Source organism: Bolinopsis microptera, chromosome 5 (genome assembly GCF_026151205.1).
Source record: "Bolinopsis microptera isolate Bmic1 chromosome 5, MBARI_Bmic_1.0, whole genome shotgun sequence".
NCBI lineage: Eukaryota > Metazoa > Ctenophora > Tentaculata > Lobata > Bolinopsidae > Bolinopsis > Bolinopsis microptera.
The window spans coordinates 7,843,685-7,869,792 of record NC_087076.1 but is presented as its reverse complement, the minus strand read 5'-3'; the positions used below and the strand labels follow the sequence as shown (position 1 = coordinate 7,869,792).

General features: G+C 40.4%; 4 protein-coding genes across 4 annotated transcripts in view; 3 read left to right on the top strand and 1 right to left on the bottom strand.

Annotated features, from left to right (window-relative positions):
- The window catches only part of LOC134816005 (uncharacterized), a 17,592-nt gene extending 11,181 nt beyond the window's left edge, over positions 1 to 6,411 (top strand). Inside the window, exon 2 of the mRNA XM_063824661.1 lies at positions 4,903 to 6,411. Coding sequence (XP_063680731.1) covers positions 5,328 to 6,044 — 717 coding nt within the window. The 5' untranslated portion in view covers positions 4,903 to 5,327 and the 3' untranslated portion in view covers positions 6,045 to 6,411. The remainder of the gene's footprint in view (positions 1 to 4,902) is intronic.
- LOC134816003 (uncharacterized) overlaps positions 1 to 8,252 on the top strand; it is a 23,141-nt gene extending 14,889 nt beyond the window's left edge. The window contains exon 6 of the mRNA XM_063824659.1: positions 7,286 to 8,252. Coding sequence (XP_063680729.1) covers positions 7,286 to 7,744 — 459 coding nt within the window. The 3' untranslated portion in view covers positions 7,745 to 8,252. The remainder of the gene's footprint in view (positions 1 to 7,285) is intronic.
- On the bottom strand, positions 8,140 to 26,108 carry LOC134815410 (uncharacterized). The gene is made up of 10 exons (XM_063823945.1): positions 25,932 to 26,108; positions 17,361 to 17,558; positions 15,973 to 16,161; positions 15,799 to 15,805; positions 12,132 to 12,295; positions 11,682 to 11,861; positions 10,791 to 10,976; positions 10,449 to 10,508; positions 9,913 to 10,052; positions 8,140 to 9,678 (listed from the first exon to the last, which is right to left on the bottom strand). The coding sequence occupies exons 2-10, from the start codon at positions 17,500 to 17,502 to the stop codon at positions 8,977 to 8,979; spliced, it is 1,770 nt and encodes a 589-aa protein (XP_063680015.1). The 5' UTR covers positions 17,503 to 17,558; positions 25,932 to 26,108; the 3' UTR covers positions 8,140 to 8,976.
- On the top strand, positions 22,395 to 25,776 carry LOC134814684 (putative glutaminase 3). The gene is made up of 3 exons (XM_063822852.1): positions 22,395 to 22,669; positions 23,054 to 23,187; positions 23,327 to 25,776. The coding sequence occupies exons 1-3, from the start codon at positions 22,395 to 22,397 to the stop codon at positions 23,773 to 23,775; spliced, it is 858 nt and encodes a 285-aa protein (XP_063678922.1). The 3' UTR covers positions 23,776 to 25,776.

Below are 26,108 nucleotides of genomic sequence, written 5' to 3'. Positions count from 1 at the left end.
CTGTAAATCATTCTAATAATTTGTTATTATCGTGAAGACTGGCTTAATCAAAATACCAGTCAAGACCATTCAAAACTGATCACTTGGAATGCTCGAAATAGGACGGATATAAAACTGCGTACAATAAAAGAATAAAACCGCGTACAGTACCACAAATGTGACATAAAATTGCTCACTTTTTCTCCCGCTCCTCCTCGCTCTCTCCCCATTACTGTAGCGTTGGTACATAAATCTAATTAGGTTATTTGGTAATGTATCAGCCGCGATATTTCCTGTTATGTGCTCAGTGCTGCTATAAGCTTATTAGGGGGAACTCGGAATGAAATTGCGGTCTTTTTGGACTGATAGAGTTCATACTTTTGCACCAATTTACGTTAGCTGTAGGCACGGGTCGGGTTACATACATGCTACATACATACATACATACATACATGCTACATGAAGAGGTCTCCTCCTAGTCGTTGGAGTGACCTGCATCACACACATCTCTTCTACGGTGTATCATGTGCCTCCATTCCACTCGTTTTAGAGCTAACTGTTTTACTGCATCTCTGCTGGCAAAATTTCTTGACAGTGAAAAATGCTATTTTTTCACGCGACGCCATTTTGGCATCTTGCAAAGTTTTTAATTACGGTTTTTTGCATGAAATCGGGCTAGCGTTTTACAATAAGGAAAGCTTATTTTCAAAGAAATTTAAGAAAGTCGATTTTAGGCCTATGCTAGCATGGTAGCCCACTGTGAGGGGGGGGGGGGGGCCATCACCCCCCATAAAATCTGGGCAAGGGGCCAAAAAGGGCCAACTTTTTTATTTAGGTTTCTACAAATTTTTGGGACAAAATTGTCAAATATTTTTTCAGTTTTTCTGAAAACCGCTTTTCTCCACGTTTCATGCTACTCTGTTCATTATTAGCCGAAAATATTTTTTCGGTTTTTCAATGTCCGCACCCACCCCTCGATACACAATTTTGGACTCGAGGCTTCCCCTGGTAATCTGATCTCGGAAGGCAGGCCTCCCCTTTGCAACACGAGCTCGGAAACGGGAGCTCTCGATACGAGAGGTACGTATCGAGAATGACTTGGACCTAAAATTTTCTAAGTTCAAATTTTTTCAGTTTTTCTGAAAACCACTTTTCTCCACGTTTCATGCTACTCTGTTCATTAAAATAAGCGCACGTGAAAGTCTGATTCAAATTCCTCCAGGCTTTGATCAGTAATTCTTATTTGTTTTAACTTCAATCAAGAGCACTATACTGATACAGAGTACTATACCATCGACTCTGCACTGCCCACTAACTAGTAATCTGACACAAGTAGCTTATAAAACAGTGCGTGTGTTCATCTGTCGTATCAAATCAAATTATTTGTCACTATGTTGATAAATCACGATATGCAAGTTTTAATTTTTAAAGTTTTAATTTTTTTAATGAATAGACGTAAAAGGTTACATCATAATTTTCAATTTTCATATTCACGTATATTAAATAAAATTATATTGTTATGTATCATATGATTTTGTAAACATTGGCCGGTGTACCAAAAACCGGTCCCCAAACAAACAAGTAACCTGTATGATGATGATGAAAATCTAAAATATATGGCTACAATGAGCATTTTAATAACAATATTAATTCAATCCTATAATGTGCCATGTAATAATATTAAAACCGTTGTATGCATCTACTTAACAAACTTCTTATCGGTCATGTAATCCAGAAAATGTATTGCTGTTAATAGATAAGCAGCGTTATCACTCAGAAATCAACCCAGTTATATAATAACAAATTTGAAAAACGGGGGACCAAAATTTTAATTGTCGAAATAATCATAATCTGATGAGTCAGTTGTGACTGGTGACACGTATCTTAATTCTTAGTGGTGGTCGTCGATTACACGCTATATGATGCGATAAAAGTTTTCTGGGTTTCTTTTCCTTTTTCTTAGTTACTCCTGCACTGCTACTTTTGATTGCTGAACTTGTCGAGACAGTGTTCTTATCCTCTACTGATTTTACTTGACTGCAAACTGCACTGTTCCTGATAAAATGATGTTCGTTTGGCGTTTCTCGAGCTTTCTCTCTCAATTCTGCTACCAGTTTTCGATGTTCTACTCTCTGCTCCAGGGTTCGATCAGGTGTCAGTAGTTACTCAGTAACCTGTAAATCATTCTAATAATTTGTTATTATCGTGAAGACTGGCTTAATCAAAATACCAGTCAAGACCATTCAAAACTGATCACTTGGAATGCTCGAAATAGGACGGATATAAAACTGCGTACAATAAAAGAATAAAACCGCGTACAGTACCACAAATGTGACATAAAATTGCTCACTTTTTCTCCCGCTCCTCCTCGCTCTCTCCCCATTACTGTAGCGTTGGTACATAAATCTAATTAGGTTATTTGGTAATGTATCAGCCGCGATATTTCCTGTTATGTGCTCAGTGCTGCTATAAGCTTATTAGGGGGAACTCGGAATGAAATTGCGGTCTTTTTGGACTGATAGAGTTCATACTTTTGCACCAATTTACGTTAGCTGTAGGCACGGGTCGGGTTACATACATGCTACATACATACATACATACATGCTACATGAAGAGGTCTCCTCCTAGTCGTTGGAGTGACCTGCATCACACACATCTCTTCTACGGTGTATCATGTGCCTCCATTCCACTCGTTTTAGAGCTAACTGTTTTACTGCATCTCTGCTGATGTTATCACACCTGTAAAGTCAGCCGCATCCTGAAGTACACAGGCCATCTAGCCTTTGCGGGGTCGTCCTCTCAGTCTCTTTCCATAGTTTGGTTTCCAATCCAGTAAAAAATTGGGAAACTGTGTCTCTGGCATTCTGACAACGTGTCCGTACCACCTTAGTCTAGCCGAACCGATGAAAGTTTCAATAGACTTAATTCCAGCACGCCTGAGAACTTCTTCATTGGAGACATGGAAGAACAACTTTATCTTCAAGATTCTTCTCAGGTAGGTCAGATGGAAGACCTCGAACCGTTTCATCTGCTTCTTTGTTGTGTTCCACACTTCAGCTCCATATAACAGAATAGTAATAACAGCAGCCTTGTAGATACGGATCTTAGTGTGCGTTCTTATAGTTCTACTGTTCCATATCTTCCAAAGCTGATGGAACGCACCATTAGCACGCTGGATCCTAATGTCAAGATCTCGGTCAATGGTACCATCCCCACTGATGTTGGCACCAAGATAAACAAAGTTACTTGCCTGTTCAACAGGTTTTCCCTCCACTGTTAGCTTTATACTGTCTCTTTCGGTGTAAGGTCGCTGGGACGCACACTTGCTGATCGCCATGCATTGTGTCTTTTTAGCGTTGATCTTTAACCCAGCATAAGAGGTGTAATAAGCGATAAGATCAGTGGACTCCTGCAGCCCTTCTTCAGTATTGTCCAGTAAGATGGTTTTGTACCACAAATGTTACATAAAATGGCTTGACCAGATGAATCAAGAAAACGGTAAGAGTTACGGGGCTCGCTCTCTTTCTCATTACTGCATAATATTATGTAGCGTTGGTATATATTACACGGTCATGTAATACTTTAAACTTATTAAGTTATTAGGGAAGGAATCGCTCATAGCGGTCTGTTTGAGCTGTAGAGAGAGTTCATACTTGCATACGACAATGTAATACATGTTTTCAAATATGCGGGTGTGGTGCGGAGTTAATAAGGGTTAATTTCTATTGATTATTGTTTAAGGTACTATTTTTTAAGGATACTATTGGATACTTGAGGGCACTCCGATTAGAATTGCTCGCCTAATCCGAATTTTGACTCAGCAAGTAATTAATCCTACCCTTTTTAACTGCGGCAGTGAAATCCCGGCCGAAGGCCGGGTTACACTAGTAATTATATAATATCATGAGCGACCCTTGCCTTGGATTTTTAGTGCTATTTTCTGATAAAGCCTTAAATTCTATTTGTATCTTTTTTGATAACTGTTGATTGCCTAGTAATGTATTCCATGCCATAAACTTATTATTTTTTATTTTTGTAGTGGTTGTACAGCAATACTAAGGCAATGGGACTACTGCGGACCCTCCACCGGCCAAACCTTGTTAACAAAGCTGCAGTCAAGGTTTGGTAAACGGTAGTTAAAAGGGACATATGTCAAAGAGCAACATCATGTAGTGGACATCTTGAGAAATTTTCTTTTTTTTTGGAAAACGAAATTAGATATATACAGAATAGTATTACCCGATAACACTCGACCTCTTACTGATCCAGAGGATGTCACCATTTACCTTCACACAGACATCAAACGCTGTATTAGAAGATGACGATCAGACCTCATTATTTTTTATTTTGTTTAATTTTAATATTTATATTTTTAAATATGCAACCAAAACCAATGGTGCCTTCTCCGGGATCTTTCTTCTCGCATTTGCGAGAGTCGTCTCCCATGGTGTAAAAGGAGGTCAAGATTTGTTCACACCAAGCTCCAACATCGCTATTTGTTGACAATCGGCCTTCACTAAAGGTAAGTTTTGAGTGGAGGCCGACAGTCAGCTTGGGATGCAGGGCCAAGTAGGAAACAACGTCCAGGCCCCCTCCTACATGGGCCATGTTGGTTTTGACAGATAATGTAGTAATAAAATATGAAAACTGCTAACTTAGTATACTACAAGATAGTAACAATATCCATTAAGGGGCCGGGGGGGGGGGGGGTCTTCATCAAAATTCTCTCGAAATTGACTTTATAGCTGTTTCTGATAGTGGGGAGTGATATCTACCAGCTGCTTTTGGTCCCATGCAAAAATATTTTTGATGAAGACCCCCCCGGCCCCCTTAAGTAATAAAATATCATTGACAGCAATAATAAAGTAGACATTATTATATTATTTTTATTTAAAACGTAACAATCAGTACGTTTCCAGTGAGACAACATGGCTCTACACGGACCTGTTGACCCTACTCTCTGGATCACTCGTAGGTTAGGTTACTGGGAGAATCAGCTGTTTGGAAACCTGGATCACACCTCGAACTGTAATATTGTAATGAACACGTGCATCTAGTCGGATCACATTGACCCTGCTAAGCTTGAGGAAGCAGTCAGGGCTCTCATTTACAATCAGCCTAACTTTAGAGCAGATGTGAGGAGGGGAGAAGATGGAGTGATATGCTTCACTCCTGCCACTGATTTCTCTGATGTGTTTGAGTTCATTGACCAAAGTGGAGATACGGGAGGGATTACAGGTTACACCGGCTGCTGGGAGCTCTCAGAGAAGTTAGTCAACACACCCTTCTCCTGTGGATCTGGGGCTCAACTCCACAAAACCTACCTTGTAAAGAGACCTGACTGCTATATGCTGCTTAACCGATACCACCACGGCATTGGTGACGGGACCACAGGGTTCCGCATAATCAACGAGATACTGAGGCAATATGATCTGTTGGTCTCTGGGAAGGCAGTGGATCTGTCACCAGCTGCGGTGCTGATATCAGGCGAGGACATGTCCAAGTTTGTGAAGAACGACGAGCTAGTTGAGAAGATGATTGATGCTAGAATGGAACGAGCCAAGGTTCAGGAGATGCTCATGCCGCTCAACCGTGAAGAACTGGCGGCATCTCAGGCAGGCAACCCTTGGATTAATAAAACTCTGCATGCAATAGGAACTGTAGAGGGTCTGACCAAGTTAAAAGCCCTGTGCAAGAGATCAGGGGTGACTGTTGATTGCTACAGCTTTGCAGCTTTGTTCTACGCGGTAGCAGCAGTTCACATTAAGAGAAAAGGAGGAGAGTTTCCCGAAGAGGGGGTTCCAAAATTGTACACTGATGTTGTTGCTAACCTCAGGAGCCGGGTAGATCCAGATCCCGGGGATGAGAGCTTTATGCTCTGCATTGCTGAGGTTGAAACAAGTGAGAAGATAACCAAAGAAACCACGCTCAAATCTTGTATCGAGGAAAGAGGTTTCCTTTGTTTGCGAAGTACAAAGAAGGAGTGGAGACAGGGACACACTCCGAGTACTTCAACTCTCACCCAGAAGGAACCTACTGCGAGTTCCTGCCGAGTAACCAGGTAGGGTTCAAGTACCCCACCAAATACAGCTGGGGTGAGATGACTTCAACCGATACGGTGGGATCTTACTGGTGTCCTTTTTCAAACCAAGTGGTGCTGTATCACAGTGTTAACGGGGCCTTAAACTACACAACTTGCTGCTGTGACGGAGACAATAATTGTAAAGATGCCCAGGAAGTCCAGGATTTGTTTGTTTCCGTCATGGAAAATGCAGATAGGGTGAACGAAAATACTCGAGTTATGGACATTGTCAATTTTTAATATGAAGTCAGTTACAGAATGAACTCTATCTTATTTCGGCTTATTTTATATAATATGGCAAATTTTATGGGTAATAATTGTGTTTTAAATGCCTAAGTATGCGTGATATTACTAAGTAGTCTATTAAAAACCTTTTTATACTAAATTAGTTTATTAGTTTATTACATTAATTAGATGAAATCCTTAGTATATTAAAAGTCGTTTGTGATCTAGGATAAGCATGGCAAAAACTGCGTGTCTAGTCAGCCGAGGTTCTAACTAAAACTTATGAACTCTGAATCCATTGATGTTAAGATGTCTATCTTTTTATCGCTCTGAGACCAACTTCATGGCTCCGAACATGGCCAGGTGACTCAATATGCGGTTTATCGTCGCTACAATTGAGTTTATACTATTGTATGGCTCAGAAACATGTCATTGAAGAAGCACATTGATATTAATATTCGATCATTCGATGGCTGCTACATTAGAATTTTAAGGATGGCGCTTTAAAACGTAGCCTGGAAGTTTGGTCAATCCTTCAAAAAATTCCATGGTTAACTTCCAAGGGCAACTATGAAGATACAGGAAAGGAGGATGCGATTAGGGAGCCACGTTTATCGGCACTTAGAGTTACTTCAAAACCACTTATCGGCGTTATCAGAGTTATCGGCGAAAAAATCACGTGGCATTATATACGTAGGTAAAATTACTCGTCAGGCTAAAGGTTTTAGCAAATGCTTGAGATATGACCATGATTTGGTTAGGGTTAGGGTCAGAGTGAGTATAGGGTTAGGGTTTTGGATTATCACTATCAGAGCCATATTATATTCACAGAGCCATAAAATATTCTTATAGAGAACGTGTTAAAGTTAGTCACGTAATGGTCAGTGTAAGGTGATTTATCATCATCCTATTGAAAAGCTGTAACAATTTGAATTATGAATTTGTCAAAAGAAATTATTATTTTGTGAGACAACTACAAGAGTAACGTCTATTTTTCAGGAAACTTCAGATGAAGACGGTGTGGAGGACATGGTAATGCCACCTCTAGCCCTGACCCTGAAACACAGGATAATCCCTCCGAAACCAGAAGATAGAGGAAACAACAAACCACAGTCACCTGCTTCGTCAGAGTCAGGTAGCAATCCTACATCATCAGGCTCGGGTTCTTCTCAGAGACCGTACAAATCTTGCCTCTCCTCCTCGCAAACTGACAGTAACGATAGCAGGGACCAACGCGACCGGAGAAGATCGTTTGGGTTCAGTTTGAAGGAGACTCCTGAAGAGATCTCGGCTGCTATGCCCACTATGTACCGGAGAAAGCGATCGTGGAAGGATAATAAAACTTTGGGAAAGGTAGCAAAACCTTTTGATCGGTTTTTGCGATTTTTTGGATTTAGAGGAAGGAAAAACAAACGACCTGGACATTTCTCAACTTATGAGTCAGATTTGACAATGTAGAGATTGTGATTTTAACAAATTACCCTAGCTTGATGACAAAGATATGTCATCACTGCCTCCCAGTAGCGTATGGTAACTAAATTTACTGTGTAACTAAATTCACCGTGTAACTAAATTGACTGTGTAACTAAAAGTGTAGGCAGTCGAGTTGCACAAATCATGTGACCCTCATGCAACGCCAATAAGGTTAAAAAAGTCAAGTTTTAGCCTTATTTTGCACATTACCAAGTGGCTGTCCACTATCTAACCTTGGCTGGTTTTGTTTTTAGGACTAGTAAGATGTTTCCGAGCAATTATTTTCGATTGTTATTAAAACATTATTAAATTGGTGACAATTGTTTTAAAATGTTTCTATTCGATGGATTGATGATCATTACAAGAAAAAAGATTCAATTATTGGTTGTGTAATAAAATATATCATTCATGAAATAAAGAACAAACACATCATAATATTATACATGTATAGACTCATAATATTAGACAAATACTCTCAAACAATTAGTTTAAATAAAGGGTTCATTTGTTAATTTATTAGCTTAGCTAGATATGAAATGTATTATAATCATGTGAATTATAATAATTCATCTGAATAGTTGTTACGCATTAATAACGCATTATGAATATCAAATTGATTCATATAATATAAATCTGGATCCTGACTATCTCAGTATCATTATATATATATATTATGTTGTAACGAGAAACGAGCTCCGTTTCAAAACAGAAAGTTATATTCAAATACCTAAAATATAATAATTGCTTTTAATAAATGAAATGAAATCTAGACCAAATAAATGAAATCAGGGTCAAAACAAAATGTAAAAATAGTTAAGTATGATTTATCATTTCTGTGCTATAATATAATAATATCTCTTGCTATGTAAAGTTGAACTGTATGCTATACTACTAATATGCCATATATGCAAGTTATCAAGATTTAAATAGTTTAACAAATCATGCCGATTCTTTAATCTAAAAACAATTAGAATATGATTAGGTTTCTTCCTAATATCATAATATACTTATACAATTCTAAAAATACTCCTAATATGACAATACATACAAGCCCAAATACTCATGGATTTGGTTTATAATCCTAGTGGTTTCAAAGGTCACATTACACAATTCAACAGACACATTATTACGATAACTTAAAAATGACAAATATTATTTAACAGATAATTATAATAGATCAATATTATAACACATAACTCCTTTATAATATAAATACACTACAAATAATCCTCTGGCATGTATCTTGACCTAGGTATCCTAGCCTTGAAATCCTCTTTACTCAACCCCATATCATTTAGAAGCTGTTCATAACTCTCTGAGTCCATCGAGTCAATATTTGAAACAGAGTCTGTACTGAAACTTGTTTCTGTGACAGGTCTGGTAAGACTGGACGGTGTTGGGGTGAAAGTGCTGCGGGGTGCAGTGAAAGCGCTGCGACCATTGCGCTTCCCACCCTGCCTCAGATCAGAGACAGCGACAGGTTTCATGGTTGGTTTGTCAGCTTTACCTGTTTTACCTGGTTTACTTGGTTTACTTGGTTTAGGTTTATACACAGGATAGGTGGGAAGTTCAGCGTCTGTGTTGTTTTTGGTCTGGGTTAAGACCTCGGAGGAGGTCTCGCTGAGATGTGGGTACAAGGTGGGTTTCTTGGGAGTCTGGCTCTTTGAACCCCCAGACTTTGCCCCAGACTTTGCTGGTCTAGATGGAGTGTTTGTAAGACTGGGTTTGTAAGGGCCAGGTTGTGTAGGTGGAACTGAGGGAGGGAGTTTGGGCGGTGGTGGTTTTGCTGGAGGTGTTTTCTTCTTTGTAGTGGGTGGTCCTGGTTTGGTTCCTTGCTCAGCGTCTTTTCTGACTGCTTTTACAGGTCTGTACTTGTTAAGATAAGTGCTTCCTCCAAACAATTTCATTAACTTTTGCTTCTGAAATTTTGTTGTTCGGTTAATTTAGTCTTTTAGACATGATCGAAATCGTTGATCGGGCAAAAAATGTAATATATATCTGAATCATTACCGATGCAAAAGTCATATCGTTTTTATTTCTGTGATTTCAGGAAATCTTTCTCCACGAATGCCCACTGCACCACGACTTCAAATTAAACATAATAATACGGTCTAGCATCATTTTATTGAAATAAAATCACGCCTTTAACTTACATATTCCTTGTTTCTGAAAAGTAGGACAAGAAGCACGACTACCAGTGCGATGATTACAATAACAGCCACCAGTACCCCGACCACCTTGCTCGGTGGATTGCTGGCTTCAGTGGGTGTGGTGATTTCAACCTTCTCAAAATCTGGAGGGATTGTGTCTTGAGAAAAATGGATTTATTTTGTAATAGTATATAACTGTACCCTCGCGATGGTTGTTTTTCATTAATCATATCTTGGAGCAAGAGCTAGATTGTTCTACTGATCCTATTTAATATCCATGGAATAATAACCACTTCATGACAAATTCATGGGCGATTGATCATTACTGAAAACATTCTGACTAATTTCCCCGCTATATCACATCAACAGTTAATGAATTAGTTATTAGAAATAGAATGGACCACTAGCAGAGTTTCTCAACGACAACAACCTAAGGACCACTGCCCATGCCAGTACGCGACAAAATAATATAATAGTATATCTTGAAACGGATGACAAAATTTGCATCATTACAATATGATCATTATGTTATAGTCTACCTCTGATTGAGATGGTGGCACGGTTGTAGTTGAGGCGGGCGCTTTGTACTTGGTCCTCCGCTGAAATGTTTACTGTGCTCAGTTTGGTATAATCGTCCTAATTTCCATTGTCAGAGCCTTTCTTTACGCCATCTCTTAGATTAAAGCATATATATGCTGTTGGTCTTAGTTGTATATTCCTACCTTTCTTATGCCCAGATTCTCGGTATGCATCAATATTTATCAACATGATATATTAACCTGATGACCTGTATAATGTATATCCCTCATCTCTTTAAAGCACTTCATTACGAGCGTTTTGTTTGTTTGTAAAATGTTCTCCTATTTTACCGTAGTACTTACCAACACATATGGGTGGGGAAGGATGGAAGTATTGTCCTGTCAGGCAGGTAACCACAGGTACGAAGAGCGGCACGTAGCTGCCCTTGTTGTTGCACGCGTAGCGGAGCGTCGCGCCGGGTGATATCATACTGGGCGGCTTGCCAATGTAGCCTCCGTTTGAGATATGTGGCACAGTGCAGTTGCTCACTGAAACGTTTTGAAGATTGAAGGTTTTAACTCAGTAAACTGGGATAGAGTTGACATTGGAGGCTTTCATTTTGAATGGCTTCGTTTCGTTTGAATTTTAAAACAGCGGCCAGTAAAACTTTGCGGGTGTGATTTTTGTCAGGTTTTTACCTTCAGACGTGAAGGTTTACGACTCTAAGCCAAGTATGCCAGTTTGAACCTAACACTTAGTGAAAACTCGCCCACTGTGTCGGCCATTATGTTCCCACATCCACAAAGTTCTAAATTTCTTCGCACTCCAATGCCCCGATGTCTCCCCCCTAAAATTGTCTTATGCCCTGGGAAAAAAAGGGGCTGCAGGTCTTCTACAAATTCCCTCTTTAGCACCATATTTCCTCAGAAATCCAAAATTGCCTTGCAGTCAAACTACCGTGATTCTGGATGTGGGATTATATTGGGACCATGTTTAAAAGCGATTTCGAGGAAACATTATAAGTAATAACAGCTGACAAACATATTTGCCGACAGATTGTCAACATATATTATCCTGCACTGTTATTTAAGGGCAAAAAATAGAAACAGAACCAAAAACTCTGTGCAGTTTTTTCAGACTATAAAGTCGCATCGTTTTGTTTTTGAGAAATCTTTCCCTAGTAGAATGCAATGGTCATTGCAAAATGCAAATGCACCATCACTTAAGAAGCATGGCATTTTCATGATACATACCTGGTGCACAATGCGGTAACAAGGGTGGATCGTATTTCTCTAACGTAACACACGTGATAGGAACCACACTGGTGAGGGTGTGGCCCGTTTCACACTGCACTATCAGTGTGTTGTTGGGGATGAGAGGGGTTGGTCCTGTCACTATCCCGGCTCTTATCACTGGCTTCTTACACTGCTGAGCTGCAGGGAGTTGTGTGAGTGTTAGTGTGAGGTTGTCATTTTAAGGGAGCTTGTAGGTATTCGTGAGTTGGGATGGATGCTTCAGTAAAAGCATATAGGATGTTAAAAGAATATTTTTTGGGATTTTTTAGTATTAGAAACGATAACAATATTTTTACTACTTACTTTATTAAATGATTACTTGAAGTTACTGAATTGAGTTCTAATACTTGGGGTCTCTGAACTAAAACTGTTATACCTCAAGAAACGAAGCAAGAACCTGAAACTTACGCAGACACTGAGGTAGTTTGATGGGCTGGAAGTTGTCAGCTGATATACACGTGATGGGCACGTGACAGTCCGGTTTATAGCCCAGGTCACACTGTATGCTGACAACCTGTCCAGGGGAGAGGGTGGGAGAGGAGAGACGACCGTGTGCTATCTCTGGGGCAACACTTTGTTATGGGGTTTTGGTTATAGACGTTTGAGGTATAGGTATATGTTAAAGGGGGTCATGTGATGGCGGAGGCACGCGTGGAAACGGGGTCTTTAATGAAATTTTATTTCTAAAAAAAGGAAAATTGATTTTATAGATTTGTTTCTAAAAGAGGTAGATTTCAAAATCGAATTGAAATGTTTTAGGCCCTATGTATAAAATTCTAGCGAATGTATCTTCAAAGGTCGCGTTCATATCAAAATTTAATGGTGAGCATTTCAATGGTGGAAAGATATAAATTTATCTTTCACACTTTTGAAAATCGCCCGCAAACAATTACGATATCAAGGTACCTTTGAAGACAATAAATTTTAGATAGGTAAAATTTTTTTCCTTTTGGACCAAAAATCGCAAAATAGAATAATCCCTCAAATCAGAAAACAACCTTTTAAAATCTAATCGAAGGAAATTTCAAAATTTTAGAACATATCCTGCCTTAAGGGATTGTTAGAGAAATTAGAGATTAAATTCTTGGTCGATTTTGAGGCAGCGATGTGATAATGTGCGAAACATTATACATCAGCGTGACCTTTGTTTACGAAAAACAAAATTGTTTAGCAATATTATTCCATGGGACAAATAACAGCAAAAATCACCGCCCCTTATAGCGATTCATTTGCGATATTCAAAACCACAACTTAAGGTGGATGCGTTAATAATTAGCGCTATCCGGTGTTGTTGACCCAGCATGCAGTTGTCGCTAACCAGTATAACGCTGACCAGTTCAAATATAATGCATAATTGTCGCATCCACCCTATTGTGTACCCAGTCGCTATTCGCCATCCAGCGCTTTTGCGCTACCCAAAAGCGCATTGGGCTGGTCGCCTGGCTATGCGAACTGTGTCCCCACAGCGATAGTTGTCGATCCAGCGCAACCTGGCCATCGCAAAAACATAAAATGCGCTGGATGGCGACCTAGCGCTATTGCGACATCCTAGCGCTGGCGCCTCCAGCGCTAACGTTGTCGCTGGCCAGCGCTGGCCATCGATATCCAGCGCAAAATTTTTGCGCTATTACTCGTCAGCTAGCGCTAACCAGCGCTAACCAGCGCTAGCCAGCGCTAGCCAGCGCTAACCAGCGCTAGCCAGCGCTAACCAGCGCTGGCCAGCGCTAGCTGACGAGTAATATCGCAACTTGAACTATATTGCGCTGGCTGACGAGTAATACTAATATCGAGCGTGCTAAAATCACTCTACAGTCGATCTTCGAGATTGTTCTAAAAGGGCCCCCGATGGTTGTGTCCAACTTCAATCGATGTATTTTCGGACGCTAATTCCGAATCAACCCCCATGGGCCCATGACATAGGGTTAAAATGCTCTCCTGACGAGATATTGGCGAAAAACTGTACCTACATGTATCGATCACGTGATATGACCGTATAAGGAAGTTAGTCTAATTTCTCGTTATTGTTAGGGTTTCAGCATATGTTTTTGTTAAGGATTGGGTTAGGGTTAGGGTTGGGATCAGATTAGACTTAGAGGGTTGGGGTTTCGAAAAGTCGTTCAGAACCAGCTAGAGTCAGAGAATGGATTAAAAAAGGCACGTGACAGTCAAGTGTAAAGTGATTAATCATCATCCGAGTAATATCGCAAGTATATGATTTTGATACATTGCGCTGGCTAGCGCTGGTTACCGCTGGTTACCGCTGGCTAACGCTGGCTAGCGCTGGCTAGCGCTGGCTAGCGCTGGTTAGCGCTGGTTAGCGCTGGCTAGCGCTGGTTAGCGCTGGTTAGCGCTGGTTAGCGCTGGCTAGCGCTGGCCAGCGCTGGTTAGCGCTAGCTGACGAGTAATAGCGCAAAAATTTTGCGCTGGATATCGATGGCCAGCGCTGGGCTAGCCAGCGCTAGCCAGCGCTAACCAGCGCTAGCCAGCGCTAACCAGCGCTGGCCAGCGCTAGCTGACGAGTAATATCGCAACTTGAACTATATTGCGCTGGCTGACGAGTAATACTAATATCGAGCGTGCTAAATCACTCTACAGTCGATCTTCGAGATTGTTCTAAAAGGGCCCCCGATGGTTGTGTCCAACTTCAATCGATGTATTTTCGGACGCTAATTCCGAATCAACCCCCATGGGCCCATGACATAGGGTTAAAATGCTCTCCTGACGAGATATTGGCGAAAAACTGTACCTACATGTATCGATCACGTGATATGACCGTATAAGGAAGTTAGTCTAATTTCTCGTTATTGTTAGGGTTTCAGCATATGTTTTTGTTAAGGATTGGGTTAGGGTTAGGGTTGGGATCAGATTAGACTTAGAGGGTTGGGGTTTCGAAAAGTCGTTCAGAACCAGCTAGAGTCAGAGAATGGATTAAAAAAGGCACGTGACAGTCAAGTGTAAAGTGATTAATCATCATCCGAGTAATATCGCAAGTATATGATTTTGATACATTGCGCTGGCTAGCGCTGGTTACCGCTGGTTACCGCTGGCTAACGCTGGCTAGCGCTGGCTAGCGCTGGCTAGCGCTGGTTAGCGCTGGTTAGCGCTGGCTAGCGCTGGTTAGCGCTGGTTAGCGCTGGTTAGCGCTGGCTAGCGCTGGCCAGCGCTGGTTAGCGCTAGCTGACCAGTAATAGCGCAAAAATTTTGCGCTGGATATCGATGGCCAGCGCTGGCCAGCGCTGGCTATCGCTTAGCGCTGGCCAGCGCTGGCCAGCGCTAGTTGTCGCTATCCAGCGCTAGTTGTCGCCATCCAGCGCTAGTTATCGAACTGTTTTCTGCGATGGCCAGTTGCGCTGGCCATCGCAAACTATCGCGTGCGACAGTGTCGCATAGCCAGCGACAACTAGCGCTGGATAGCGACAACTAGCGCTGGATGGCGACAACTAGCGCTGGATGGCGACAACTAGCGCTGGATAGCGACAATTATCGAACATATATATTTTGCGCTGGCCAGCGTTATCCAGCGCTGGATAGCGACAACTAGCGCTGGATGGCGACAACTAGCGCTGGATAGCGCTAGTTGTCGCCATCCAGCGCTAGTTGTCGCGTTTTGACTATCGCAAAAGAACCTCCTTAGCTTTACAGAGGGTTTAGCACTATTGATATATCAGCAATAGTCACCGCACTCCTTAGCTTTACAGAGGGTTTAGCACTATTTATATATCAGTAAAACTCACCGCACTCCTTAGCTTTACAGAGGGTTTAGCACTATTGCATTGATATATCAGTAAAACTCACCGCACTCCTTAGCTTTACAGAGAGTTTAGCACTATTGATATATCAGTAAAACTCACCGCACTCCTTAGCTTTACAGAGGGTTTAGCACTATTGATATATCAGTAAAACTCACCGCACTCCTTAGCTTTACAGAGGGTTTAGCACTATTGATATATCAGTAAAACTCACCGCACTCCTTAGCTTTACAGAGGGTTTAGCACTATTGATATATCAGTAAAACTCACCGCACTCCTTAGCTTTACAGAGGGTTTAGCACTATTGATATATCAGTAAAACTCACCGCACTCCTTAGCTTTACAGAGGGTTTAGCACTATTGATATATCAGTAAAACTCACCGCACTCCTTAGCTTTACAGAGGGTTTAGCACTATTGATATATCAGTAAAACTCACCGCACGCGCACTCCTTAGCTTTACAGAGGGTTTAGCACTATTGATATATCAGTAAAACTCACCGCACTCCTTAGCTTTACAGAGGGTTTGGTTCCAGTACTTGAACTCAGTAGCGGAAGTGCAGACCAAATAGCCCGGCCCAGTGATCTGGTAATCAGCTCCACACGTCACTGCCACCTTGTCACCAGGCTTTATCGGACCAGCTGTCTCTATAACACCGTTCTCCACCACGGGCTTTTCACATGGCATCGCTGAAATTGAGATAGTATTATGATAATTTTATTTGGAGGTTGGCTTGTGAAGGGCGTATTTTGTAACAATTAAAGAATGCTCGAACCAATTAAGTTATTAACTCGAGTTTGTTCATTTTGTTTAGTTTATACAGACTTATATTTTACTTGGGTTTTCCAACAGACACATGTTCACCAAGTAACCGGCCAATAATAACATGAAGCGGATAGTTGCTACAAGGCAAACGATGTAAAAGACAGCGTGTGTCAGGTTCTCTACAGTATTCCTATCATTCGGCCGAGTAGATTGTGGGGGGCTACATAGACTCAGGAGTCAGGATTATAAGCCTTCATACAAGGAATAGTATGCCTAATTATACGTCACGAATCAGCCACATCCCTCCCAACTTCTCTCTAATGGATTATTCGAGTTCTAAATGTTTAGTCTAAGTATTTAGTCTATTCAATATGCTATTTGAATGACGTGGCATTGACAATGTGACCAGATCGTTACAGTAGGATCGCAGAGTAATCTACCGCGTGACTTCAGCTCATCACGCACCAATGTGGGTAATATGTACCCAGGTGGAGGATAATATGTACCCAGGTGGACGATAATACGTTTCTTCAGTAAAGATGGTTCTAGACTTTCATTGCATTATGCTTCGTTGGTTACACTCAGGGCACGAATTTCACGTTTTGTATCACTAATACAGGACGTAATACTATGTAATCACTTCTACATTGTGATTACAGAGCCCGTTGCTATGGCCACCCTGTACGTGACCCTTTGCTATTTTAAATTTCTTAACCAAAGCAGCTTTTCATTTGTTGCACGCTAGCTACTTTTCGTAGCACTAAACACAACATGCAGGCATTATGTTGTTTAAACTTGTTTAACTTTTCGAATTTGTTTCTAATCAGAGAAAGTTCTTATATCTTCTTCATAACTATTTCGGATTGTTGTAGTGCACCGTATCAGTATATTTATTCTTTGCTGGAGCTCATGTACAAGCTTTCTTGCAAGCGAACTTTATATTTTAATTTTGTGACCATCTTCTGATTTAATTTAATGTGTTCTTAGAACTGCATAATTTAAGTCCAAGAAAGTATGGATCCTTTCAATAGTTCAATCTCCAAACAGGATATTATCCATTTCTCAAGTAATTAGCACGTATAATCACCAAGTTTTTAAGTAATCACAACATAATTATACTCACGTGCACATTTTGGCAAAGTGCCGAGTGTATGTACACTTCCGGTAGTGTACACATCACCAGAGATACACGCAACCCGCTTATCAGATGATATCATGTACTCAGGAGAGCACTCTATCTGTAGTTCCTCTCCGGGCTGGATCATATCATTGTTCAGGATCTGGCCGTTCTGCAGGTCGAGGGGTCGAGTACAGGGCACCGCTGAAAGTTTTAATTAAGGTTTAGATTGAAAATATAATCTGTCTGTTCATTCGATTTTGTATGCCTCTGTATATGGAGGGTAATGCTGATTTGTCCCTCAATATGGATTATATAATAATAAGGTTAATATACAAACTACACGTCTCATAGCTTAGATAACACTAATTATGCAGACGTGAAGATAATTATTTGAGGATGGTGCATGCTGTCACGTGTAACAAAAGCACCTGGGCCACCTCTCCATGACAACCGTCCTATGTTATACATTGAACTAGCGATTACAGAATTAGCTATCTAAAGTAATAGTCTCAATAAATGTGTGTGTGGAAAATTTACGAACAGCTTAATCAAGAAAACGGTAAGAGGTCTAGGTTATGGGACTGATTTTTTCGGTATAGTTTCGACAAAACTTGGAAAAAGCCCAAGAGCTTAAGTTTTTTTAAATCTGCCGGTGGTAAGTGGTTTAATTGATGATTTTGTGACCCAAATGTTAAAGTGTTTCACGTTCTCTCCCTCTCTCTCTCACTCTTGCTTTCTCTCTCTCCCCCTCCCCCCCCCCCCCCCCCTAACAGATTTGCTATATAATTAGATAATTTGGCAATGGACCGCAAGATTACCGATCAATATGATATGCTGTTGTACGTAGGTTGTAAGTGTCAAACTAAACGTTAATTTATTTTCTATTACACATTTCAATTTACAGTCCCATATCCTAGCACCTTTCCTATATGTACAGTAATGAATATAATATATATCATGATCTTGAGACCTGAACCTATAATGTGACTAGTTTGCTTCCCAAAAAAACAAAAACAAAAACAAAAACAATTTACAAGCCTTATATCCTACAATGCATTTAAAATGTGTGATGCATTCCGTAGAAAACTGCAGTTATAAGTTGTTATTTATTATTAAATAAAGTCTTACTACTGGACATTTATTTTCTTACTATTCTAATTTCAATCTAGGTATTTGATGGTTATAGGAGAAGATGCTCCGGTGTTCAGCGTGCAACCTGAAGAACTCCGCAAGCTGAGCAGAAATCTTGTCGAACAGGTAAATTACCAACTGCCTGACTGCCATTCAGATTTTTTCTGAAGGTTCTTGACTTTTGTAAACTTATTTGCCCGAATTCAAATAAAACAAATTACAAATTGTGCACGTTTTAGCGTTATGTATTTGTTTCAAAATGATCATAAGTTTATAACCTGGAGATACCTTATCAGGCAGCGAAAGAGACACTCCAGGAAGCTAAAGCTATAAATGACCCTGCGGTGAGTTAAATACTAATTTAATAATTACTTAGAATTAATTTTCTTATCTTTAATCTACTTGTTATCCATATTGTAACTGCGGACAGGTACTATTATTATATAATAATGAATATTTAGTGTGTAAGTAAATACATACTATACATTATAGATCGCTAGTGGTGCAAATGGCAATCAATACACGAGAGCCACAAATTCAAGTGTACAAAGAGTACACTAGACTACACAGTGTACAATGTACAATGTACATAAGATAAAAAATGCTCTTGTATTCACAATTATTTCGTGGCAGTTGCTTCAGAAGAAGGGTATACCGAGACAAAATGTAAAGGTTTTACAAGGAAAAACAATTGGGTGTCAGTTGGTAAGTTATATATAATACATTATACATGTACAGTACGCGATGTACTAGTGTGACTCTGTGTATGAAGCCGTACTGCATTCTTTCAATCCTATCTTTCATTTGTGATGTGATTTTTAATGAGCATTCAAGTACGTGCATGGGGTGTACATGTGAAGCCGCGCTAATCTTCTCGCTACAACCTTGATTTAGCCTTTAGATTTTAGATCATTGAGGAGGGTTATATCACGGTAGGTCAGAGTTGGTGTTAATTTGTTTTTACTCGTGACAATGATTCTGAGTTTTGATTGATTGATGCTACTTTCTATTTGGTCACTGTCGCGGGTCATAACAATATTGTGTCACCTCTCTGTAATAACTGTCGTATATTTTATTGTTCAAGGCATTCAATCTTAAATCCCTCAGGGTTTTCATGGAGAATGATTCATATGCGATCGCTCAATTTCCATCAAAATTGCTCTCCATTTCCCGACAAAAACTCGTCAGGAAATTAGGGTATAAGGTGCAGTGGTATGTAAACAGTCTGACTGTCATCGTAAAATTGATTGTGTGCCAAAAATAGATTTTAAATTTAGAGAAGGAAAGTGAAATCCAAGATTTAGATCTGAAGCATCTTTGGATTTTCATGAGAGTGCACAAAATATGTTTTGTGAATTTTCAAAATTGTTTCCCATACTCTGAACATCTTCCTCTACCTATGGTTAAAGGTCTGGACATAGGTTTAGAGCAAGGCCGAATGACGGTTGAGAGCTAATCTTGATGCAGGAGGTCGTCAATTAAAAACCTTTATCACTCAATCTTAACTAAAGTTAGTCAGTAGTCACTTAATTAAATATATATATTCGAAAATGTCTGTCACCAGCCTTCATCTTACTCCTCGATTCTGATGTACCTGTAAACTCAATATTTTAGCGGAAAAGTCACAAAATATGGACTAATTATCAAGAAATTGCACATGTCCGATACTTTTTCTGATCAATTCCACTCGGAAATAACCTTTCCAAGCCATATAACTATATAATGATCGAGAGAGTTTCCGATACGACGAATGATACAATAAAAGTATCTGAGAATTTAGATTTAAATATCTAAGTACGTGACCCAGGCTAGACTGTGACGTCACTAATATTCATCATACCCATTTACCTCTGCAAGTAGGATAAGAATAACGCTGCTATTAAAGCAGCCGATGTATAATGTTGGCGTGGACATAGCAGATTTAACACCGCATACCCAGCATATATGTAGCACGTAGAGAAATGCCTGTTTTCAAACGCAATAGTTCTATATGTCGATAGCCCGATATTTGTTTGTTGAAGTCCTCTATTTTTTTGACCTGTAGCACAAGCTGTGCATGTTTCCTAAAACAGTATAGACTTTATTGATTTTTTTGTTTGTTCTTAAATCATTTTAGTTTGTTAGATATGAGTCACAATGATTCCAATCTGTACCGTGAACTAATGCCATCCAAGGTATGTGCGATTTAATCTCAGATAACTGTTTTCCGGTTATTTAGACGGTTTCCGTGAAATGACAAGAATGCGGCAAATGAGGTAAAGCGACCACTTACATTGTGACGGATCGTGACTAGAAACCACACCAGATAAATATACTAATATAGCACTATTCTCTGATCAAAAGATGGATTTTTGAAGATTCGTCACATTTGGTTAGCCATGAAATTGTAACTGAAGAATTGGCCATTTTTACAAACCATTTGCACCATTAGACAGGAGCCACAAACATGATTAAAACTGCGACTGGATTGAAATGTTTTAAATATATAACCCTGTTTAACGAATTAATCTAAATAAGTATTCCTATATTATATTAATTATCCCGTAAATTGTAAATAGGTTTTAAAACGCATGATACGATTGTTTAAAATCCCTAACCAAACTCTCACTGCATATTCATCCCTTATCGAGACAACACCCCCTACCCAAACCAACACCAGGAACCGGACACGTTGGACCCCCTGGAGCAGTGGAACCCCGACCAAGTGTACCAGCGGGCCCTGACCTGGGTGGGCGAGGAACTACAAGAGCAACTGTTAGAGGGCTTCTTGCAGGGCACTACACCAGACTACGTGGATATCCACCAGTTCATTGAGTACCTCAGAGCCAGGGGTCTCTCTCCTCTTGTTGATCCTAGACTCAAAGGTAAGCCAGGGGTCTCTCTCCTCTTGTTGATCCTAGACTCAAAGGTAAGCCAGGGGTCTCTCTCCTCTTGTTGATCCTAGACTCAAAGATAAGCCAGGGGTCTCTCTCCTCTTGTTGATCCTAGACTCAAAGGTAAGCCAGGGGTCTCTCTCCTCTTGTTGATCCTAGACTCAAAGGTAAGCCAGGGGTCTCTCTCCTCTTGTTGATCCTAGACTCAAAGGTAAGCCAGGGGTCTCTCTCCTCTTGTTGATCCTAGACTCAAAGGTAAGCCAGGGGTCTCTCTCCGCTTGTTGATCCTAGACTCAAAGGTAAGCCAGGGGTCTCTCTCCTCTTGTTGATCCTAGACTCAAAGGTAAGCCAGGGGTCTCTCTCCTCTTGTTGATCCTAGACTCAAGGGTAAGCCAGGGGTCTCTCTCCTCTTGTTGATCCTAGACTCAAAGGTAAGCCAGGGGTCTCTCTCCTCTTGTTGATCCTAGACTCAAAGGTAAGCCAGGGGTCTCTCTCCTCTTGTTGATCCTAGACTCAAAGGTAAGCCAGGGTACCCCTTTAAATAAAATCTTAGTCTTGATCAACGAGGTACAGTGAGCAAAAGGCACGTTCGTGTATGTAAATCTAATTAAGAAGACTAGAATTCGGCTATGTTAGATCAAGTAATATTACTATTTTGCAGATTTTATCGCAGCCGTCAGCACAAAACCAGAATCAAGCTACTTCTACAGCAACATCCGGCAGCACATTCCACACGACGAGTTCAAATCAATTGTGTTGAGCAACCCAACCATTCTCTCAGCCATCAAAGGAGAGTTCATTGTGGAGGACTTTCCCGACCTGGTCCAGGCAGCGGATGAAATATTTGAAGAATGTAAAACTGAAACATCAGGCCAAGTGACAACCTACATTCCATCTCTAGCCCAATATCCTGCGGAAAAATGGGGCGCTTCCATCTGCACTACAGATGGTCAAGTTCATGTGTGTGGTGATGCTGATGATCTCGTTACTCTGCAGTCCGTTACTAAACCTGTTTTCTACGGCATCTGTCTGGATGAAATCGGGGAACAGACAGGTTCACGAGAAAGTGGGAAAGGAGCCGAGCGGGCACGGTTTCAACAAGATCACCCTGACCAGGGACAACAAGGCCCACAACCCCCTCATCAATACTGGCTCCATATCACTGGCCAGCCTGTACCTACCTGAACACCCCATGGCAGAGAGGTTCCAGTCAGCCATGTCCAGATATCAGGCTCTTGTGAAGGGTTCTGGGGAGATGCTCCACTTCAATAACACTGTGTATCTCTCGGAGCTTGATAATGGACACAGGTGAGCAGTTTTAGTACAATGTTAACACAGACCAACTGCATATTATTATATGTTATGTGCATTCCACACAAGCCTAACTGTTCTTGGTGTCAAACATTGTCTACTCACTTGCATATTTGGGAAAGTTCTAGAGCACGGGCTTACTCCCGTAATATTGAACATTCCGAGGTTACACTACAGTGACACACCAAACACCGAACCTGACAACCCCGGACCAAATTGTTACCGGACCAGTTAAGTTTCGGCATTTTGCCATATTTTACATAGTACAATAACATGAAGAATTCTTTTACCGAATCTACTCAATTCTTACACTTCGGGAAAATTGCGATTTTAAGCGACCTTAATTGGTTCGGGATAAAAGTTTCACTAATCTTGTTGCAGGAACTATGCGATTGGATACTACTTGAAGAGTAAAGGTTGTTTGAAAGACAAGGTTAATCTCAAAGAGACGCTGGAACTTTACTTTCAAATGTGCTCTATTGAGACATCTATTAGAAACGCATCCGTATTGGCAGGTATATCTCTAACTTATTACAGCCTCGTTTTATATTCATATATGGTTTTTACTTATACCGTGCAGGAAATGGTCATGATCGCACAGTCCTATAAAACAATGTCAGTCTAACCATGATAATATCGGGACCACCATTTCAGCTGCCCTTGCAAACGGGGGACGGAACGTGTTCACGGGCGAGCAGATCATCTCGGAGCGTTCAGTCCAGAACATGCTGTCCATCATGTTCAGCTGTGGAATGTACGATTACTCCGGAGAGTGGGCCTTCGAGGTGGGCATTCCGGCCAAGTCGGGTGTGTCCGGGCTTATCATCGTGGTTATCCCGGACGTCATGGGACTAGCTCTGTGGAGCCCGCGATTAGACAGCTACGGTAACTCAGTGAGAGGGGTCAAGTTCGCCAGGGAGATGGTTAAGAAGTACTCTCATGGCAGGAGCCAGAACGTGCTCCACCCCTTCAGCAACAGAAGTTTGACGGAGAGAGTCGTAATCAGAACACCAAAACATTCCAACCCTTCCCCGCCCGACCTCATGTCCTGGACTTCACAGTACCGGGAAGCCGGAGGTACCACACCAGTGCTGCACCGTTAGCACACACCAGTACTGCACCTTTAGCACACACCAGTACTGCACCGTTAGCACACACCAGTGCTGCACCGTTAGCACACACCAGTGCTGCACCGTTAGCACACCACCACACTGCGCTGCTCAGGGGTGTGGCCAGAGGACTGAGAATGTTTAGGAGATAGGACATTTAGGAAACAGCTCGTAATTAATTAAGGTTACTTTAAATTGATTAAGGACTTTTAATTTATCTTTGGTTAACAGATCATGACAGAGACATTATGGATTAGTGATTTAGCGGTTAAAGGACGGGATTGCTGTGAAGTGTGCACACTACACAAAGCTTAAGCAACATTCTATTGGTGAGTGGTGACCACATAGCGGTAGTTAATAATTTATAAATATTATGTTGCAGTGGTAACGTTCTTTTTCAACTATTTTTAAGTAAGTCAGTCTAGTAAAGTAATAATCTTATTTTTACACACCAATGCCATATTAACATGCCACAACATGCCATTATAATACGGTACCGCATATTATGCCAAAACCTCTTAAGAGCTTTACAATGATCACAGATTATTCAACAGTAAAGTAGTGCGACTATTTCACGATAAAAGTTTAGGTTGTTTAATGTTCAGTTAAAAGAAAAGTTCCTAGAATGTTAACGACATTTTCTGAACTTTCTGGTAAATTCTTGACAGCAGCACTTGAACTACTTGACTTAATATCATATTAGGCACTTGCACTTGACATAGCAGCCAGTATACATTATCCAGTGTAGATTGAAACATTGCGAGTTGCGGCCTGAGCTTCTGAATACTGATTTGTTCAATGAATAAGAATGTACGCCACACACGTAGATCACTTTATAAATCAGTAATGTAAGTAGAGGTGGGAGCAGCTAGTGTTACTAACAATCAGCTAATAACACTGGATGCTGATGGGAAGGAAAGCATGTTTTTTGACACGTGACAGCAATTAACCAACTAGTTAACTAATTAACCAACTAGCATCCAGTATTGACCCATCAAACCACTGAATCACTGTCACCTGTCAACAAAAATGCCTCCTCGACAGAATCCATATCTATAGAAGGTACACACTGCTAACTTAATAAATGACTTGATTTATCGCAATCTTTCTTCTTAGTTTGAATAATATAATGTTATCTACGCTGACTTGTACATATAGAGCACTGTAAAGTGTAAACGAGCTATTATATCGCTGTATTTTGGATACGAATGATTAATCACAGTTGCAACACAGCCGCAAAAAACTGGCTTCCAAATGTCGAGATTTTAATGTAATTTTATCGCAATTTCGAGCTTTTTGCGGCGGTGCTATAGGATGAATGATTTGGATAGATTAATCTCCGGGTTCTAAGTTATATTAAAACTATTGGCTAGTACCGGTTACCAAGCCGGAAAAGTTAATGGTAATCATTTTTACAAGTAGACTTTTTTAACGAAGACGAGTGCTTTCTAAACTATTTAATAATTAGCTTATTCATATTATGTTATTTATATGTGCGATTGTGTAATAAAATCGGTGATTGAAGATATTATTTAAATATATTGTGTTAAAAGATAGGATTTTATTTTCAGCTAGATTGTAAAACGAAAAATGTAACGCAAGATCAACCACCAAGAATGATGGATCAAGAAAAATTAGGTATAGCCTGACTGCTTGCGATATTTTATAATAAATACTTTCGTTGTTAAAGCATAGCTTCTTAATTTGTATAGCTTCTTAACTTTTTGTTGAACATCGTAAATTATGTAATATTCTGTTTAAACGGGAGCACGACTTTTTATTCCTCAACTTTTATCCCACTGAAGTTTCTAACCCCGATTTTAAGTCAAAAAAGTATCCTCATGCCTAATTAATATTCCCTTAGCTCTATACTAGTCTATAGCTAGATCAAGGTTCAACCTTGATCACATCTCCCTAGAGCCAATTTATAAAAGAAGAGGAGTAAAAGTCAGTACCGTGTCATTATTGTGTTACGTTCCTTTTTACATCTTTAAATTCATTTGTCTGATTTCGCTCAACAGGTGCAACATATGATTATAAAATTACCTCTTACTCTAAATCTCATTCAAGTGAAAAATAATTGATCCTGTTGCTCCAAAATATGCGACAATCGTGTTTGTATAAAATTAAGAAAAGTTAAATAAGATTACCTTTGCACTGGGGTAAAGAAGAAGGAAAGAAAATAGTTTCGGTGACACAGAAGACCGGATCAGGAGGGTGAATTTCCAGACCGGGACTGCAGGTAATGTTAACCTTATCTCCGGGAGGCGTGGAGCTGGCAACTGTACCGTAACGGATTGTAGGTGCTCCACAGCTCACCGCTGTAG